This window comes from Rana temporaria, chromosome 4 (assembly GCF_905171775.1).
Source record: "Rana temporaria chromosome 4, aRanTem1.1, whole genome shotgun sequence".
Classification (NCBI taxonomy): Eukaryota; Metazoa; Chordata; class Amphibia; order Anura; family Ranidae; genus Rana; species Rana temporaria.
In genome coordinates this window covers 360,036,650-360,058,530 of record NC_053492.1, presented here as the reverse complement: position 1 = coordinate 360,058,530, position 21,881 = coordinate 360,036,650, and the positions used below count along the sequence as shown (strand labels likewise).

The 21,881-nt window shown below is 41.4% G+C and overlaps 1 protein-coding gene across 2 annotated transcripts in view; it reads right to left on the bottom strand.

The window, feature by feature from the left end:
• The window catches only part of ESR1 (estrogen receptor 1), a 403,168-nt gene that overhangs the window by 339,379 nt on the left and 41,908 nt on the right, over positions 1 to 21,881 (bottom strand). The window contains exon 2 of one of the 2 annotated variants that reach the window (XM_040350882.1): positions 1,768 to 2,283. In XM_040350882.1, the coding sequence (XP_040206816.1) occupies positions 1,768 to 2,198 (431 nt within the window). In that variant the 5' untranslated portion in view covers positions 2,199 to 2,283. Of the gene's footprint in view, positions 1 to 1,767; positions 2,349 to 21,881 lie in introns of those variants that run through there. The other variant, XM_040350881.1, reaches the window with a different exon arrangement.

Sequence of the window (21,881 nt, the reverse complement as noted above, 5' to 3'; positions counted from 1 at the left end):
ATGATTTTGATGAATTAATGTCAGCATAACTAATTTTTTTTGCTACCATGACAGCAGAGAGATCGTAGAATAGTTCAAAGCAAGCAGCAGAGTACATTAAAGGGGTTAATTCCAACATGTAAATCACAGTTTGGTTTGTCACAATGACCTGGTGCCATCTGGTAGGTGTATACACCATGCACATTAAACAAATTTATTACTACAGAAAGTGACAGAAAGCCTATAAACTCCAGTCCAGCCTCCTGTTTACTCTGTAAATAATCAAGGCATTTCGAAAACATAAAACTTTGCAGGTTGACTATTTTGTGGCACAAGAATAAATGCCTTTATGTCCCTTAATACCAATGTATAGCTATTAAAACAATATTAAAATTAACTTAATATTCTTGGATGTTAATAGACATAGCGGTTTATGGGTTTTTGTTTTAAAAAATAATTATTAGTATTTTTAAAAAGCTGAATTTAAAATAGAAATGTCTACGGTTGTGTTAACAATTACTACTTTGCTTTTAGGCCAAAATATCACTTTTGAGTCCATATAATTGAAAATGAATGTTGATCAATAAGAGAATAAAAGGCCAAATTAAAAGCCAACTATGTAGGGAAAAAAGGAAGTGACAGATTTTGCTGCCCATTGTTAAATTCTATTTGTTGCCAGCTCCTACAACTTGCAAGATTATTAAACCTATTAAGCAAGCACAAGCATTTTTAGGAAATTTACAGTTATTCACTATAAATGTCTTCAAGACTATAACCAATGAGAGCAACAAACATAAACATGCTAATATTGGTAACGGTAACTGTTTAATTTTAGCTCGCTGTCAAATGTTATCTTTCATGCAAAATGCAGAAAATCAGAACATGAGCAAAATTATTTTTGGAACCTTAAGGCTAAAAGATTTTTTTTATATTCCAATAAAAGTACTAACTGTATTAGGTGTTATAATGTATCTCAAGTGTTTCCACTTTTTCCTAACAGGGAGAGAGAAAGAGAGAGAGAAAGAAGAGAGAGAGGAGGGTAGGGGGACACAGATATCTTCTGTAGGTACCTAGATAGAATATTTCTATCTGCATGTTATCTGTCTTGCAGTACAGTACTAGACTTTATATATATCACAAGATATAAAGTTTGACATCAATGCATCGAACAATGTCATAATGCCAGTTATCTCCTTTTATTAGGACCTCTTTGCCGCTAATATACATTTTTTTTTAATTTTATATATTGTGGTGCTTTACAGTTGTAACCCTATGTAATTGCTTACTTTTTCAGAAGGTACACATTGTGCATAAATATCAATATAAAAGTCATCTAATATATTTCTTTAAATACGAAGAATTATCACAAAAGTATTCAACAATTAAAAAATTATGAAAATGGGATCTGGGTGCCTGTCAACACTTAAAGCTCTCCAGAAAGGGCCTAAAAGTCTTATTTAAAACATTTAAAATAATGTGTAAATTATAGTTACTTAGTTACCAACAGCAATCGTTTAGACTAAAATGTTTTCTCATAAATAAATGCAGTCTGATTGGTCACTTTGGATTAATGCCCTGTGCACATGAGGTTTACTCTTACACTGTGTCTTATTAAACAAGCTTCTTAGATAAAACAGTAACATTTAAACCTATCAAAACAGCTTGCATTATGATGTGAAAAAACAGATGGATAAAGAGTTGAATAAGAATTTGTGGCTCTGGTGTTGTAATGCAGGAAATCCTGGAAAGGTTGTAAAGCATATTTTTACTACACATTGTAAAAATTACCTGTAAAATGTAGCAGGAGTCGCTTCTCTTGCTCCGAAAGAGCCTTGCTCACTCTCCAAATAGTAGGGCACCTGCTGGCCATGGTGGTGGATAAAGGGGGAAATCTGTGGTGCTGTTTGTAGAAATACCACTGGACTCGGTGGCACGTTGTTCAAAGAATGAAGCCCAGTTAGGCTACTTGATCCAAAAGACTCAGAACTGGTGGCATAGCTGAGGCTGGCAGAGCTGTAGACTGGTGCAGTAGCAGCAGTAAAGTCATAAGTGGTGCCCTCTGGGTAGTTAAAAATTCCCGTCCTATTGCTATCAACGTACATTTCGCCAAGGGATCTTTCAAGGGGTAACTTCAGCGGTGGTCTGCTTATTGTCTCCAGTTCAGTTCCTTGAATCTGATGCAACAAAGTTATTCCTGGAGATTTGCTGTGCAGGGGCATGGTCGTAACTATTGACAGCGAGAATGTTGCATGGCTGTTGACCGTCTATTTGCCAAGGCTTGAGAGTTAGCACATGGACAGACACCTGAGAACAGAACACAATGTGTCAGATGTTAGTCTGATCAGGAATCATACTGAAGCTCAGCACTGCACAGGTATTCAGCAAGCTCTAGAGAGGAGGAGGGTACAATTCAGAGCAGAACACACCACAAAAAAAAATAAAAAAATCCGTCCTCCTTTTTTTCTAACTGATTCTTGCTTTTTCTATCCTACAGTCATTCTTGTTGAACTTAATGCACACAGCATTACTGGCAAGGCACCAAATGCTTCTGTATTTATTTGTCATTATTTAAACATTATCACGTCACAGCCGGATTCTCTTTTGATTCAATGGCTACAGAGTACTATACATACTACGCTATAGACTGTACATGCTTACTACTAATCATGCAGCTGTCTTTTTTAACTTGGTAACGAAAAATAAAGCTAGCTTTTCAGCATGGCTTATCATGTTTAATGCAATATGTAAAGGAAAACACTGTAGTCTGACCATGACTGTGTTTTGGTTGTAAGAAAGGAGAACTTGTGTCTGTGTAATATACAATACCATACATGCTATCTTTTCCTACAGTGGCCTTGAATGTGTTTTGCTCTGGCCTCCTTGTATTTCTGTTTAATTCCTTCTGCAAAATGTCTATAAAATATTTCTCATAAAAGATTATGCCTGTTGACTGCCTAAAGATTTATTTCTAAAACACACACGGTAAATTTTGTTTATAGCAACTTGTTGCATACAGATTGTAAATTATCTTGAGTTTGGCATGCCCTTGGGAGCTGAGAATCTTTATAAGTACAACATTTAACGTAAAACTGATATAAACAATGACAAGATTAATAAAGGGGCAAAGAGAGAATGGCATCGCCTAGGTTATATACAGATTTCAGTTAGTGGCTACATAATCAATGATCTGTACTGCATATATTTATTTCCTTAAAAACATATATATATATATCAATTCTATGCTGGAAATCGAAACTACAAACTGATTATCCCTTTAAAAAATGTAAAATATACAGACTGGTTGCTTTGTCTACATACAGATGTAAACAAAGGCACAGACAATACTCCCACCCCACTACTTGCTGTATGTAATAGCTGCTTCTACTGTTCACTTATTTCATATCTACAATAAATTGCATTAGGGTTTTAGAGCTCTGTGTTCCCATTCAGAACACTTAATGTACCTTGGACAGAACATGATTACATAGAAAGTCATTTGGACAGGAAGTGAGATAGCCTCTCCCCAATAGGGGGGTGGGGGGGGGGTTGTGCACTGCAGACAAGTGAACAGTCCAGAGAAATGTTTACGTTTTTTTCAAGTTGACGTTGACTCCTGGCAACCATATGTATGCCAAATGTATAGAGTTTCTCCAAAATGAACTGCCTTACTATTTAATGACAACTGCTTTATTGAAAAGATTAAATAGCACACGGCCAAGCTTTGGCAAGTCTCCTTTAGCACTATTGTAAAAGGAAGAGTCGTAAGAAGAGTAATCCATACCATCAAATAACGTTCTACAAGGAAAATACACTGTTTACCATACTTGCTATGATCAAGTCAAGAGAGAGTAGGCTTGGATCATATTTTCATAAACATTTTGAAAATCACAGCACAGGTCTGCAATGTGTAAAACAATACAGGGCCAAAGGGAAGCCAAATATTTCTTCTGTATACCATTACAGTGAAGTTCGGGGGGGGGGGGGGGATTGATCATCCAAAGTTTTGCATCCTAAATTAGCACAGGATAGGTGTACAGCTACCACATTGAATCTGAAACAAATGTGTGTATTTCAACATTCAGGCTGGGTTTACATTAATGCAAGTTGGATTTGGTTTTCCCCGCACCCAATTCCCATGACAGGAGAGTGTAACCAGCTCTCGATGGAGTCGGTTCACACACCTCCAGGGTGGCCGGCCGCATATGGAAAGGATCATGTGCGTCTTTGGCTCAGGCAGAAATTCGGACTGATTCACACCTGAATTAGTGAACAGGGATGCACCGGACCCCTGCTGTAAGCCATAGCCTCAGCAAGTGTGAACACAGCCTCAAAGTTCTAAAAAAAAGTTTAATAACCGATAACTGCCATACAGTACAAAGAAAAATTATAAATCTTCCTGAAAGAGCTTGGTTTCACAATAAGAAGTTAGACTTCTAATTGGTAAGCTTTATTGTAAATTACAGGAGAGTTATTCATTTTTTTGCTAACACTGATTCTGCTAGGCATAAAGTATGTTTGGTCCCTTCACATAAAGGAGCGCCCATATAAACAGTGCAAATCCATAAAGAAGTGCCATAACAATAGTCCATGCTAACACCTAGAGTCCAAGCATAAAAAAGTCTTCAGGCCACCGCTGTGTCAATAATCAGATAATGAAAACACACCCATCAGAAAGCAACTCACCTTTATAAATTAACCCCCATGCATGGAAGGTCTAACATCACAGTATACCCCATTGCACAGCACCAATATTAATCCATCTAGACCAGAGTTTCTCAACTTCAGTCCTCAAGGCGCCCCAACAGGTCATGTTTTTATGCTTTCCATTATTTTGCATAGGTGATTTGATCAGTTTCACTGCATTATGCCGCGTACACACGATCGGAAATTCTGACAAGAAAACCGTGGATTTTTTTCTGACTGAACTTTGGCTCAAATTTGTGTTGCATACACACGGTCACACAAATGTTTGAAATTCCAACCGTCAAGAACTCGGTGACCTACAACAGTACAAAGAGCCGAGGAAAATTAAGTTCAATGATTCCGAGCATGCTTTAAATTGATTCTGAGCATGTGTGTTTTTTTTGTGCGTCGGAATTGCATACAGATGATCGGAATTTCCGACAAGAACTTTTACCGTCTGAAAATTTGAGAACCAGCTCTCAAATTTTTGCTGTGGCAAATTCCGACAGAAAATATCCGATGGAGCATAGACACGGTCGGAATTTCCGCCAAAAAGCTCACATAGGACTTTTTTTGTCGGAAATTCCGATTGTGTGTACGTGGCATTAGTAATTAGCACAGAGGTTTCATCTGAGGGAAATCCTGAAAATATGACCTTGAGGACTGAAGTTGAGAAACACTGATCTAGACCACAGATGATTCTCTCAGTATAGAGTCCCCAACAATATAAAAGATACTGGCAACAGTGAAGTACCTTAAATAGCTTTAATAAAAATTAAAAGATTAATTTCACATATGTGAAGATCAAAGAGCACTTTCACAGTTCAATGACCTAGAATGATGACGTCAGTAGACCCGCCCTATGTACGCTGACAAAGAATGAAATCGCTAATCTGGTTGCATGTAGATTAGTGGCAGTGTGTGAAAGTATCATATCTGACATAGACAGGAACAGATCTCAATGCCAACGAATTACGTCACCTGGTGTCTCGTTGGGTGAGCATGCGATCTCTTAAATGGTGGGAGTGGTAAGGATTCTTTCCCATTTCTTTGTTCCCTCCTCTTGCTTGTCTGACTGCCGAGCGAAATTCAACCCTGCTCCCTGGCAGGTTCAGTTGTGGCACTGCGCATGCGCCGCGGTCCAGTGAATTAAGTCACTGTCCCTAAAGGCGCATGCGCAGTGTCTCCAATTTAATCTGCCTCATGTGATGCACAGAGATGAAACAAATCTTCTTACATAAGTTGTACATGTTTAAATGCAGCCCTCTCTCCTCTACAGCCTTCTAATGCACACATTTTAGACAGCGTTTTTGTACTTCATAAGGCATGGGGCAGGAATCTGATGTCACACCCTCAGAGCTATTGAGAAATCTCACAACATAGAGCTGAGTAAAATCTGAGACCTGAGTGGAGGAAAAGGACACACACCACCTACACAGTCTCATAGGGAAACATGCACTCCTCTCCCGTTCCCTCCTCCTCCTCCGTTCCCTCCTCCTTCTATGTGCATCTAAAGCCAGTAGTATAGCTATGACCATGGATGCCCCTGGCATGTTGGCATACAGATTGTTGTCCTGCAAGTGTGGATGCTCAGCTCGTCCCTAACGGTGCTGCTGAAGCTGACCTGCACACGTCTGGTGCAAAGTTAAAGCTGCTTTTATGAGGGCTAACTTCATCCCGGACATTCAGATTACGAGCACAGCGCGTAGCCTGCGCCGGTCAAACGTACTTTCGTGGATCGCCGTATCTCCCTCATTTGCATATTTGCATAGAAAAACAATGGTGCGTCCAGCGTATTTTTGCGCCCACGATGCGCCGGTGTAGAAAAATTACGTCGGTCGGAAAAACCTAGTTTTTAGGCGTATCTCGTTTTGGGGATACGGCGCATAGATACGCCGGCGCATAATTACACTTACGCCGTGCATCTCGAGATACGCCGGCGTAAGTGCTTTGTGGATCTGCCCCTTTAAATTTAATAATTGCACTGCTCATAAAATTATCACTGAGTTTATTTAATAATTTTTCTGAGTTTTTTTCTACAGTCCTTACCAGCTATGGGCCAGATTCTCGTATGATCGCGTAACTTTGTGCGGGCGTAACGTATCTGATTTACGTTACGCCTCCGCAACTTAGACGGGCAAGTGCTGTATTCTCAAAGCACTTGCTCCGTAAGTTGCGGCGGCGTACTGTAAATCGGCCGGCGTAAGCCCGCCTAATTAAAATTTGGATCAGGGGGGCGTGTTTTATGTAAATCTTCTGTGACCCGACGTGATTGACGTTTTTCCCGAACGGCGCATGCGCCGTCCGTGGAATTTCCCAGTGTGCATTGCTCCAAAGTACGCCGCAAGGACAACATTGGTTTTCACGTGAACGTAAATGACGTCCAACCCCATTCACGGACGACTTACGCAAACGACGTAACTTTTTCAAATTTCAACGCGGGAAAGACAGCCATACTTAACATTGTTACGCCGCACTTACGCCACCATATAGCAGGGGTAACTATACGCCGGGAAAAGCCTAATGTAAACGGCGTAACTTTACTGCGTCGGCCGGGCGTACGTTCGCTAATTTACATATTTTGACGCGTAAATCAGCGTACACGCCCCTATCGGCCAGCGTAAATATGCAGTTACGATCCGACGGCGTAAGAGACTTACGCCTGTCGGATCTAACAGATATCTATGCGTAACTGATTCTAAGAATCAGGCGCATAAATACGATGGCACAACGCAGAGATACGCCGTCGTATCTTGGTTGTGAATCTGGGCCTATATTCTTAAAGCGGGAGTTCAACCATTTCTTTTTTTTTTTTTTTTTTCCCTTAGCTTCCTGCTCGTTCGGTCTAGGGGAATCGGCTATTTGTATTAAAATATGATCCGTACTTACCCGTTTTCGAGCTGCATCTTCTTCCGTCGCTTCCGGGTATGGGTCTTCGGGAGCGGGCGTTCCTTCTTGATTGACAGTCTTCCGAGAGGCTTCCGACGGTCGCATCCATCGCGTCACTCGTAGCCGAAAGAAGCCGAACGTCGGTGCGGCTCTATACTGCGCCTGCGCACCGACGTTCCGCTTCTTTCGGAAAATCGTGACGCGATGGATGCGACCGTCGGAAGCCTCTCGGAAGACTGTCAATCAAGAAGGAATGCCCATTCCCGCAGCCCATACCCGGAAGCGACGGAGAGGATGCATCTCGTAAACAGGTAAGTAATGCTCATATTTTAAAACAAATAGCCGATTCCCCTAGTAAAAACGAGCAGGAATCTAAGGCTAAAAAATGCCCTCTAAGGGTGAACCACCGCTTTAAGATTTTTATATACACGTTTCATAGTATTATTACATTGCATTTCTTCGTACTGCTATGTTATTGTTTCTCACCCACTTTAAATTAGCAAAGTGATGTTATGTGTTATTTTGACTATATATCCGGGCACATATTCATTTTGTCAATTTTAAATAGTATATCTTTTTCAACATCAACATCAACATTTTTCTGCCTATTTTAAATGATATCATGAAGATTATAATGACAAGGTCTAGATTTGTATAAAATATATGATTGTAACCTTTTATTGTTAACTATCTATTATTGTTTATTTTTGCATCCTAATGATTTTTAACTTTTTATATCCATTGCATCGCTGATGAAGTGTGGCCCCCAAAACAAATTGGCAGTTGCGCTCTTTTTGTGTTTGGAAAAAATACTAAACTTTGGACTCATTTTAATGCAGTGTTCCAATCTTTTGAGCCAATAAGTTCACCTTTACCATTGGCAGGGTGCCTACACCCTGTGATCTTCTCTGTGTCATGACTTGTGATATGGCTGTGAAACCTAGCCCAAAATAGTAAAAAACATAACCTTACTACCATAACCTATCACCAAAGAACAACCCAAAATGAATTCTCTTGCTTGACGATTGCAGTGATACCACATATGTGTATGTTATTGTTTGTACCTGTAGTACAGCCCAGAAGCAATGGTGCACATTTTTTTGTCCTACCTAAAACACACTAACCCTTGCACTAACTGACACTGATGCTTATTTAAAAAAATCCTGCCTAAAATATGCTGACCCTGACATTTGACCCCCACCTTTGACCCTTACTTGACCCACACACTAAACCTGAGACTGACCTAGATCAAACTTTGATCAAGGTATTTTTTCTCTGTATTTATTTTTATTATTTTTTTATTTATTACACACACTTTTTTCCCTCTGCAAGGAGAGAGAAAGATACATTGAATCTTTTCTCTCCATTCACAGAGAGAAAAACACAGGAGGCGGGCTATACAGTGACTGATCACTGTGGAAGCCAATCAGAGGCTATCACAGTGATCAGGTGACTCATAATTTGGGGTCATCGGGTGCCAATCGTTAGTAAGGGGCCTGGGGCTCTGTGCGCTTTCACCGTTAATTTCATGTGTTTTACTGTAGAAAAATTATCAAGTATAGATAAGTCCTTAAATTTTTTTCATAGCTGTCGCTTTTCAAAATTACAATATTTGCTATAGAAGATATGGTACTGATGGGAGATTTTCCTAAAGTTATAAGCACAATTTTAACAGACTATCCTTGTCCATAGATTTACTGACTCTAAATTTTAAAACAAATGACCACATTTCTCTTCATTTCAAATTTTCTGTGGGTGGAGTGATGAAAGTGCTTTGTTTCGGTAGGCTGGAAAAGACAAATGGGTACTTATTGTATTGGAGGATTTGCTTTAGGCCTTTCTGGGTCTGCAGTAAGCTGCATCTGTTTTGAAGACAATTGATCTTACAGACAGATGGTTAAAATAAGTCAATATGTGCTGAATTAAAACTAGATTGTCAAGTCTGGAGAGTGGAAAGTGGTCAAGCATAGCCACGGCTGGTATTAAAACTGGTATTATGTTGGGAGGCAGCAGAAACAGATTCACCTATAACAGGATGAAGTGTCCGAGAAACGTGTTTCTCGTCGTAAACCAGCCCGACGAGAAACACGACAAGGGAATTGAGACTCCCGACGAGGAAAAAGAGAACTACAGAAAATACAGAAAATACACATAAAAACTTAGAAGAGAAGCAGTTTTAACCACTTACGCAGTTTTACGCCCTCTTCTTCAGTGGGTGGTCCACTACAAGATAAAAGTGGTCTCTGCAGCAGATACGCTGCAAGATCACTTTTATCAGCAGCGGGAGAGGGGCTGTTCCCGCGGAGACGGTCACGGGGAAGAGGACCGGGTCGCGAGCGCGCCGCCGCGTGATCACAACCCACGGCTGGGATCTTAAAGGGGACGTACAATCGTAAAAGGGTCCTCAAGCGGTTAAAGATGTAAATATACGACAAGGGGAAGAATGAGAAACGAAACCCCTTCACACCTAAGGGTAAAATAAATATTAATGCCTAAGCACAATTTTGCAACTTTGACATGCGTTAGTAAAACCATGCATATCATCACAACTACTTTGTACATCCAGCTGGATCATACCACTTTTATTTTTTAGGACAAATTGGGCTTTCAATTAGTAGTAAATGTTATTGGATATCTACTGATCTTTTTCTATGATTACCAAAGGAAACCTAGCCCAAAATAGTAAAAAACATAACCTTACTACCATAACCTATCACCAAAGAACAACCCAAAATAAATTCTCTTGCTCTTGACGATTGCAGTGATACCACATATCCGGTGCCCTCCGCCGCTTACCGGAGCCATCAGCAGTGGCGGAGGTGATCCGGTCCTCTCTCTTGCTGTGTATGGAGACGAGTGAGGGGAAGATAGCCCCCACCCATATCCATATCACTGCAGGTCACTTCCGCTCATAGGGCCAGATTCACAAATGAGATACGACGGCGTATCTCCTGATACGCCGTCGTATCTCTGTTTCTATCTATGCGACTGATTCATAGAATCAGTTACGCATAGATAGCCATAAGATCCGACAGGTGTAATTGTTTTACACTGTCAGATCTTAAGATGCAATACCGTGGCCGCCGCTGGGGGGAGTTTGCGTCGTAACCAGTGTCGGGTATGCAAATTAGAAGTTACGGCGATCCACGGTGGTTTTTCGCGTTCGCTACGTCGCCGCTAGTCTAGTTTCCCGTCGCAAAGTTAGTAATTTTTTTTGGTGCCTTAACTTTACACAGCAATCGTATTGCTGTGTAAAGTATGGCCGTCGTTCCCGCGTCGAAATTTTAAAAATAACCTAATTTGCGTAAGCCGTTCAAAAAAATTACGTCACAGCACGCAAAGCACGGCGGGAGTTAAGAATCGAAGCATGCGCAGTAGGTCTGGCGCGGGAGCGCGCCTAATTTAAATGGCACACGCCCATTTAAATTGGCCCGCCTTGCGCCGGAGGCCGCCGGCGTAGGTTTTCATCGCAAGTGCTTGGTGATTCAGGCACTTGCGATGAAAAATTGCGGCGGTGTAACGTATCTAGGATACGTTACGCCGCCGCGATTCTACGTGAATCTGGCCCATAGGTCTTAAAGGGACATTTAAAAAAATTTTTTAGAATGACATCATTTTTTTGTTATTGCAATTTAGTCCAAATATGAGATCTGAGGTCTATTTGACCCCAGATTTTATATTTAAGAGGACCTGTCATGCTTTTTTTTCTATTACAATAGGAATAGAAGTGACCCAAAGAGTTTTTTTTTTCTTTTTTTTTTTAAAAACAGTATCAAAATAAATAAAATAAAGTAAAGTAATTAATAATAAAACATTTTTTTTTAAAGCTCCCTGTCCCGACGAGCTCGCGCGCAGAAGCGAACGCATACGTGAGCAGCACCCGCATATCAAAACAGTGTTAAAACCACACATTTGAGGTATCACCGCGATCTTTAGAGTGAGAGCAATAATCCTAGCCCTAGACCTCCTCTGTAACTCAAAACATGCAACCTGTAGAATTTTTTAAACGTTGCATATGGAGATTTTTTAGGGTAAACGTTTGTCGCCATTCCACAAGCGGGCGCAACTTTGAAGCGTGACATGTTGGGTATCAATTTACTCTGCGTAACATTATCTTTCACAATATAAAACAATTGGGCTAACTTGACTACTGTCTTATTTTTTTTTTTTTTAAAGTGTTTTTTTTTTTCAAAAAAGTGCGCTTTTGAGACCACTGCGCAAATACGGTGACAAAAGGTATTGCAAAGACCCCCATTTTATTCTCTAGGGTGTTAGAAAAAAATATATATAATTTTTGGGGGTTCTAAGTAATTTTCTATTAAAAAAAATGTTTTTAACTTGTAAACACCAAATCTCAGAAAGTGGTTAAAGAACATTTATAGAACTGTAATTTCATTCAAGGTTCAGAAGCTCAAATTGGTTATTATATACTATTCATTTATTACTTATTCAGTACAAAAATATTTTAGTGAAAATTTAATTTGAAATCCTTCCTCAATAATTATGTCCTTGCTTCTCTTGTACTCACAACTATTTTAGGTTCAGGCTGAAAAAGGTATTTCTGCGCAAATAATTTTCTAAAATTAATGTTGGTAAAATTGTTTTCTTTTCTGGCTAAATAAGTAAAAGTTTCAATACATATTCCAAAAGAAGGCACATAAAATGAATGTGGTATAACAGTGAATGACATTTGCTATGACACAGCTGATTTTATGTCCTGTAACCCGATTGAGAAAAATCCAATGACATGTGTCCTCTTTTTACCTACGATGGCAGATAACATAGACCAACAAGTTGCATAATAAAATAACATAAAAGATCATAATTCTGCAATGAGATATGTACATTCATATATACTAGACTGTATATACACACAAAGTGAGTACAGCCCTCACATTTTTGTAAATATTTTATTATATATTTTCATGTGACAACACTGAAGAAATTAAACTTTCTATAATGTAAAGTACAGTGTAGTGAGTGTACATCTTGTATAACAGTGTACATTTGCTGCCCACTCAAAATAATTTAACACACAGTCATTAATGTCTAAACCGCTGGCAACAAAAGTGAGTAAACTCCTAAGTGAAAATGTCCAAATTGGGCCCAAAGTGTCAATATTTTGTGTGACCACCATAATTTTCCAGCACGGACTTAAGACCACTGGAGTCCTCTCCCACTCCTTCATGATGACATCACAGAGCTGGTGGATGTTAGAAACCTTGCGCTCCTCCACCTTCCGTTTAAAGATGCCCCACAGATTCTCAAAAGGGTTTAAGTCTGGAGACATGCTTGGGCAGTCCATCACCTTTACCCTCAGCTTCTTTAGCAAGGCAGTGATCATCTTGGAGGTGTGCTTGGGGTCGTTATGTTACAATACTGCCCTGCGGCCCAGTCTTCGAAGGGAGGGACTCATGCTCTGCTTCAGTATGTCACAGTACATGTTGGTATTCTTGGTTTCCTCAATGGACTGTAGCTCCCCAGTACTGGCAGCACTTATGCAGTCCCAGACCATGACACTTCCACCACCATGCTTGACTGTAGGCAAGACACACTTGTCTTTGTACTCCTCACCTGGTTGCCGCCATACATGCTTGACACCATCTGAAACAAATACGTTTACCTTGGTCTCATCAGACCACATGACATGGTTCCAGTAAGAATGTCCTTAGCTTGCTTGTCTTCAGCAAACTGTTTGCGGGCATTCTTGTGCATCATCTTTAGAAGAGGCTTCCTTCTGGGACTTCATCTTTGCAGAATGATTTGATGCACTGTTTGGCATATAGTCTGATTACTGACAGGCTGACTCTCCAACCCTTCAACCTCTGAAACAATGCTGGCAGCACTCATACGTCTATTTCCCAAAGCCAACCTCTGGATATGACGCTGAGCATGTACACTCAAGTTCTTTGGTCGACCATGGCGAGGCCTGTTCTGAGTGGAGCCTGTCCTGTTAAACCGCTGTATTGGCCACCGTGCTGCAGCTCAGTTTCAGGGTCTTGGCAATCTTTATGTAGAGCAGAGGTGGCAAACTCAAATTCATCGGAGGCCACATCAGCAGTATAGTTGCCCTCAAAGGGCCGGTTGTATCTATAGGACTTTGCATCTACTCTTTATTATCATAAATAATTGCCTCTTTGCTACTGGTTTTAATATTAATTTAGGTAATAACTAGCCAGGATTGTGTTACGTACACAGTGAAGAGGTCAGGATTCCGCTACGTACACAGTGGAGGGGTCAGGATTGCGCTACGTACAGAGGGCAGGGGGTCAGGATTGCGCTACGTACAGAGGGCAGGGGTCAGGATTGCGATACGTACACAGTGGAGGGGTCAGGATTGTGCTACGTACACAGTGGAGGGGTCAGGATTGTGCTACGTACAGAGTGCATGGGTCAGGACTGCTCTACGTACAGAGTGCATGGGTCAGGATTGTGCTACGTACAGAGTGCAGGGCTCAGGATTGCGCTACGTACAGAGTGCATGGGTCAGGATTGCGCTACGTACAGAGTGCACGGGTCAGGATTGCGCTACGTACAGAGTGCATGGGTCAGGATTGCGCTACGTACAGAGTGCATGGGTCAGGATTGCGCTAGGTACAGAGTGCATGGGTCAGGATTGCGCTAAGTACAGAGTGCATGGGTCAGGATTGTGCTATGTACAGAGTGCATGGGTCAGGATTGCGCTACGTACAGAGTGCATGGGTCAGGATTGCGCTACGTACAGAGTGCATGGGTCAGGATTGCGCTACGTACATAGTGCATGGGTTAGGATTGCGCTACGTACAGAGTGCATGGGTCAGAATTGCGCTACGTACAGAGTGCATGGGTCAGGATTGCGCTACGTACAGAGTGCATGGGTCAGGATTGCGCTACATACAGAGTGCAGGGGTCAGGATTGCGCTACGTACACAAAGTTTCCTCCCATTACATGTACTCCTAACTTTCTACCTGGCCCAGCTCTGGTACCTCCCTGTATAGGCGTCTCGCTCCCTTTGTATTAGACTATAGATGGTACCATCCCTCTGTGGGCGGATCTCTGTGTTTAGTAACAGTACTTGGTTTTGCTGTGTTTTTTACCATCACTGCAAAATAGCAGCACACTTCATCAACTCAAGTGCTTAAAAAGCCTCAGGACGCACCCCGCTGAAAGGGGGAGGAAAAACAGAGCTGAACAATCTCTGCCACTATGCTGGTCAGAGGTCAAAGCATGCAAAAAAGCCAGCATCGCTGGACTGACTAGGGAGGCGAGAGAGCGGAGGAGGGGTGAAGGACAGAGCTGCAGTGGAGGCGGAGACAGGGTGGAGGCGGAGACATCGCGGCATTTAAGCTGTAATATATGCAGAGTATTTCTCTCTGAAACATTGCATTGGATTTCTGGCTAAACTGATAGCAGGAGGAGAGACTCTATTGGGTACAGCTGCAGGATTGAAAGCAGATTGGGTCCTGCTGTAGCTAAGAAGGAAGCCCACCCCTAACAACAAAAACAAGGAAGGACAGGATTGGATAGCAGACCAGGAGAGCTGTGATTGGAGGAGAGAGAGGAGGACACAGGAGGAGAAACAGACAAAACAGGCATTGTGTCAGCCAGAGAAAAAAAGGGTCCCATGTGCTTGTTCCACGAGCACTTCCAGAGAGTGTGTTGCTGTCAGTGAGTCTCCTAAAGGGAGGTGCACACTTGAGAGGAGAGTTTGCAGTGCGTTATTCTGCCTGATTACTGAGGTTGTGCTAACAGTGCAGTGGTATCTAAAGACGAATTTCAGTACTGCACCAATCATTATCATTATCCTGTTTGGAGGATTCTGTGGCATGGGTTGCTCCCATCGCCACCAAGTCGACTGAGACAGAAATCAATCCAACAATTGCTGGAAGCAGGGCCGTTTGAAGGAATTTGGGGGCCCCAAGCAAAATGGACATGGAGGCCCCTCCCACCCCCCGCACAAGCACGCACGCAAAGCCTACAGGAATCACATCATAGCCATACAGTTTAAGTTCACCCACACCCCTGTGTTCTTCTTACTCCTTCCCCCTCCCTATGTTCTTCTTACTGCCTCCATGTTCTTCTTACTCCCCTCCCTGTGTCCTTCTTACTTGCCCCCCCCCCTAAAAACCTACGCTTTTTATTAAATCAGGCAGGTGCTTGTGCTACATATTTGATAGCAGATATAAAGGAGATTATACAGTCAGATTGTATAGTGTATGATCAAATGTATACATATTTCTAACTCTAATCTTTAAATAGGATTCAAATCCATACAGGAGCGTTTAGGACTATAATATTGTAATTCGTTGTCTCCTGCACTCTGTACTGACATTACAGAAAAATAATAGGCACATACATGTTTTAATAAACATTCTATGCAATGGAGGGAGAGACTTACTGAACGGCCAGAAACTAACAGAGTTTTCCAGGTCCCGAGAGTGTTTACAGTTGCCTAGCAACAGACGCTTGTCTCCGTACACTGGGACACGGGTGGGCGGAGCTCTTCCTGCCAGGTTACCAGGGTGAAACCCTGCAAATGACAGCTATGGAGCACTGACTGGGAAACTCTGATCGCCGTACAACTCCACCATGAAAGAGGGAGATCTGCCTGCCACCCCCATGTTCTTTTTACCCCCCCCCCCCATATTTTTCTATCTCACCTCCCCTTCTTCCCTGTAGGCTGTAGTGTGGCCGAGCTCCTCTTCATCCTGTCAGTCCGGCCGGACTGAAAGGAAGTGAGCACTCAGTGTGCACTTCCTGTCAGTCCGTCCGGGAACAGGACACTGAATCTCCTGTACCGCCCGGTACTCGGGCCGGACTGACAGGAGGAAAGAAGAGGAGCTCGGCCATGCTACAGCCTGGAAAGGGGAAGTTGGGGGCCCCAGGCCAGCTTGGGGCCCCAAGCAATTGTTTGCTTGCCTGTCCTGTAGCGACGGACCTGGCTGGAAGGAAGATATATCAGGTGCATCTAATGGTGAAAGATCTTCTGCCATCCTTGTGTAAGTGGATCTTGCTTAATCATGCTAGGTCCTATTTACTGCTAATGCATATCTGAAGGTGGATCACCACATCTGTTAAACTTTGTTACCCTGTGACACTTTGCGAAGATACCCCTTTCCATTCTGTGGATTACAAATATTACTTCACAAAAGTCTGAGTACTCAAACACAGGATTTAAAGGGCCCCAACACTGGCATGCTCTGTGTGTGTTTGTGTGAATAGAATTCCTACTGGCCAATGGTTATCTAGAACCTAAAAGACCTAAATAGGATCTTATAGTCAGTAACATCACTATTGGGAAATTGTTGAACATTATTTTTGTATTGTATTGTACAGTTTAGTTCACCACTCATTAATGCATTTCAGGCAAGGCCTCCCACTGGCGGTTAAAGTGAACGAACACCAATCCTGTTTTCATTTACTGAGCAGTTGTATTATATCAAAGAGGAGAGTGCAATATATAGGCCTAATAATGCACAACCGGCGCTAGGGGGCGCTGAAGTACCTTTTCCAGTGGCTGGTTGAAAGTGAATAAAAGATACCGAGCACAGAAGCCAAACACCAAATAGTGAAAGATGGTGTCAGGTGAAATAAAGCAGCTATTTAAATTAAACGGGAGAACCCATTTAAAGATATGAAAATAAGTATCTATAAAATCAATGAACTGAAGTTCAAAAGATAAACAGCGCTAATAGAGTTGGTGAATGTCCAGCTCAAAGAACAAATGGTATCCCAGTGAGCTCAGTTGGTGTGTAAGGTGTTCAAACCTAGAGTGCACGTGCACCTAACATCTCTAGAGTGAGATACCCCTATATGTGGAAAAGGACACCCCCTCAAAGGGTGAAAGCTTACCACAATGAAGAAAAAATGCACTGCAAAAAAACTCACACCATCTGGTTCTCCAGGTATTGCTAGGGCAGAACACTTCTTAGCCAGTTGACATGTAAGACAAAACAATACAAACAAATGATAGTGTTGTGTGTCTATAAATAACTCAGACTGGCATAAGTGAGTAGGTGACCAATGGTGAATGCCCGTACAATATATAACTGTTAAATGAACATAAGTAAAGAAATGGTTTCACCGCTTTTCCAATCCTCCAGGGGCCGCGCGCGTGCTGTGTAATGACAGCTGTAGCGAGATCCGTATGGTGGTTCAACTTTTGGAACTTTGAAAACCTGCACAAGGCAGTTCCCATACATTTGAGGCCCATCACGACAAAAGAGCGCCACCAGCGACATGAACTTTTCCAAGTCACTACAAAGCCATGCTATGCCATTGAAAGTTTAGAATGAACATTGAACAAATTATCGTTCACATGCTTTAAATGTTGCTTAACATGCCATCCAAAATGTTTATTTTATTTGCAGATTAATATATTTAAAATAAATGGACATATGTCTGTTGTATACAACTATTGAGACAACTCACTTGTGTGCACGCAAAGTTTGCGCTTACTGCAAGCCAGCTGTTAAGCTTAAAAACTATTTTGTGCCACAAAAATGAATGTTTCAGCCAGTTTGGTTTTTGAGATATTGGAATTCGAATTATGTAACCTTAAGCCCTGCCCACTTTGCACCCAATGTTATTAAATTTTTAAAACAAAGATAGCATTCGCTTGCATGGCATCTGTGACGATTTGTGCTGCAAAAATGGACGTATGTGCTGGTTTGGCTTCAGAGATATTGCGATATATAGTCAATGAAACCTCTCCCACTTTGCACCACATGTTATTTCATTTTAAAAACAATTATACAATTTGTTTGTGCTGATTTGTATCACAAAAACAACATTTCTGTTTGTTTGGTTTTTGAGATATTGGACATTCAACATAGATTATGTAATCTAAAGCCCCACCCACTTTGACGTTGGATGATATACTAAGGCAGAAAAGGGATCTGCCTATGTAAACAAGGCGATTCCTGTTTTGCCAGATGACGTCAGAGATCTTCTGTTCCCAGTGATCAGAAACAGCTATCTCTGTCATGTCCCTGGTAGCCCATCCCCCCTACAGTTGGAACACACACAGGGAACACACTTAACCCCTTTATCGCCCCCTAGTGTTAACCCTTTCCCTGCCAGTGTCATTTATACATTGATCAGTGCATTTTTATAGCACTGATCAATGTAATAATGTCACTGGTCCCCAAAAAGTGTCATTTGGGGTCAGATTTGTCCGACGCAATGTCGCAGTCCCGTTAAAAATTGCAGATCGCCGCCATTAAAAGTAAAAACAATAAAACAATAAAAAGAAAGTCCCTAAATCTAACCATAGTTTGTAGACACAATGGGCCATATCCACAAAGAAATTACGCCGGCGTATCTATTGATACGCCGCGTAATTTCAAAATTCCCGCGTCGTATCTTTGTTTTGAATCCTCAAAACAAGATACGACGGCATCTCGGCTAGATCCGACAGGTGTACGTCTTCGTACGCCGACGGATCTAAGATGCAATTTTTCGGCGGCTGCTAGGTGGCGTTCCCGTCGTAATCCGCGTCGAGTATGCAAATTAGCTATTTATGGCGATCCACGAACCTACGTTGGCCCGTCGCTTTTTTTTTCCGTCGTTTGCGTTCGGCTTTTTCCGGCGTATAGTTAAAGCTGCTATACTGAGGTGTATGTTAAGTATGGCCGTCCTTCCCGCGTACAATTTAAAAAAATTTACGTCGTTTGCGTAAGTCGTTCGCGAATAGGAATTTGCGTAGAATGATGTCACCGTCGTAAGCATTGGCAGGTTCCGGTTTAATTTCGAGCATGCGCACTGGGATACCCCCAGGACGGCGCATGCGCAGTTCCAAAAAAACGTTGTTTACGTCGGGTCACGACATATTAACATAAAACACAGCCCCATTAGATCCATTTGAATTCTGCGCCCTTACGCCGCAAGAGATACACTACGCCGCCGTAAATTACGCCGCAAATACGTTGAGGATTCAAACCAAAGCCAAGTAAGTTACAGCGGCGTAGCGTATCTTACATACGCTGCGCCCGGCGCAGATGTATGTGGATCTGCCCCAATAACTTTTGCAAAAAACAATCAATATATGCCTATTGTGAATATATATCGGCCTAAACCGATGAATACATTTGTTTTTTATTTTTTGGGGGGATATGTATTATAGCAGAAAGTAAAAAAAAAAAAAAAAATTGTCAGACTTTTTTTGTTTATAGCGCAGAAAATAAAAACCGCAGAGCTGATCAAATATCACCAAAAGGAAGCTCCATTTGTGGGAAAAAAGTTAGGTCAATTTTGTTTGGGTACAGCATCACACAACTGCACAATTGTCAGTTAAAGTAACACAGTGCCATATCGCAAAAAATGGCCTGGTCATTAAGGGGTCAAATCCTTCCAGGGCTGAAGTGGATAAAGTACAAATTACTTTCCTAAAAGGCTTAAAAAAAAGCTAATACATTCTGTATTCTATGTTCTTGACGGATATACTGTATATACATGTGTTTCAGTTTGATTTGTTAGCTGAGAGAGAGGCATTTTTTTCTTTAATTTGATGTTGCTTTAATAATATTACATTTGTAACACTTTATAAATAATAAATGTTAATTTGTTTTGAAAGCCTGTTTCATGCGACTATTCCTTTTTTTAAATACCATATTATTGTATTATTTTTATGTAAAAACCTTCAAACATATACAGTGTATCAAATACAGTGGTGTAGTGGTTAACACTTTTGTCTAGCAGCAAGAGGTTTGCTGGTTTGAATCCTGACCACGACGCTGCCTGCTGTTTGTATGTTCTACCCTGTGCCTGCGTAGGTTTCCTGAAATGCTGGAAGGGTAATTGGCTCCTTTGTAAATTGACTTTGCATGTATGAATGTGAGTTAGGGATCTTAGATTGAAAGTTCCTTGAGGGTAGGTACTGATGTGAATGTACAAGGCACTCTGTAAGTTAACAATGTAAGTACTTGAAATAAAGAAGTTAATGTATGTGGTCCTAACTTAAACTTTTCTAGAAACTGGAAACATTTTGTTGGCTTTACCTATGGTCTATAAACTGGAAAGATTGAGTCAGCTTAACTTAAACCTATGCTCTATAAACTGGAAAAATTGAGTTGGCTGTACCTGAACCTATGGTCTATGAACTGGAAAAAAATGAGTTGGCTTTACCTATAGTCTATAAACTGGAAAAATTGAGTCAGCTTTACTTAAACCTATGCTCTATAAACTGGAAAAATGTAGTTGGCTGTACTTGAACCTATGGTCTATGAACTGGAAAAAATTGAGTTGGCTTTACTTAAACCTATGCTCTATAAAACTGGAAGAATTGAGTTGGCTGTACTTGAACCTATGGTCTATAAACTGGAAAAATGTAGTTGGCTTTACTTAAAAATATAGGGCCAGATCCACATAGAAATGGATAGGCGCAGCGTATCAGAGATACGCTACCCCGCCGTAACTTTTCCGGCTTTGGTTCGAATCCAACGCTGAAAGTTACGGCGGCGTAGTGTATTTCTGGCGGCGGAATTCAAATCGGCGATTAGGGGGCGTGATTCATTTAAATGAAGCGCGTCTCCGCGCCGATTGAACTGCGCATGCTCTGTTTCAAAATTTCCCGCTGTGCTTTGCGCAAAATGACGTTGCAACGACGTCATTTTTTGAACTTAGACGTGAGTTACGTCCATCCCTATTCACGGACGACTTACGGAAAAAAAAAATTCAAATTTCGACGCCGGAACGACGGCCATACTTAACATGGCAAGTCTATCTATACGCCGCAAAAGACCAGCATTAACTATACGCCGGAAAAAGCCGACTAGAGACGACGTAAGAGAATGCGACGGCCGCGCGTTCGTTTGTGGATCGTCGGAAAAAGCTAATTTGCATACCCGACGCGGAAAACGATGCGAACTCCCCCCAGCGGACGCCAAAGTATTGCATCTACGATCCGAAGGCGTACGAAGCCGTAAGCCTGTCGGATCGAACCCAGATGCCGTTGTATCTTGGTTTGAGGATTCAAACTAAAGATACGACGCAGGAAATTTGAAAGTATGCCGGTGTATCAGTAGATACGCCAGCGTACTCTCTCTCTGAATCTGGCCCTCAGTCCCAGACAAGTTAAGGTATGTATTCCTAACTTAAAACACTATGGTCTATAAATGCAAACATTTTTATTGACTTTACTTAAAACAACTAAGTTGAAAACATGAAAAGTCTAATGAGTCAGACAAAAATACGTTTAGTTGACAGTACTTAAAAATCTTGAGTAGACCCGGCACACAATTTTTTAGTGTAGAAGCATTTTCACAAAATATGTGTAGTATAATGTTTTTGTTTTGGGTATATACACATAGATAGTTCATATAATATTCTAGAACACAGACGTCAATACTGT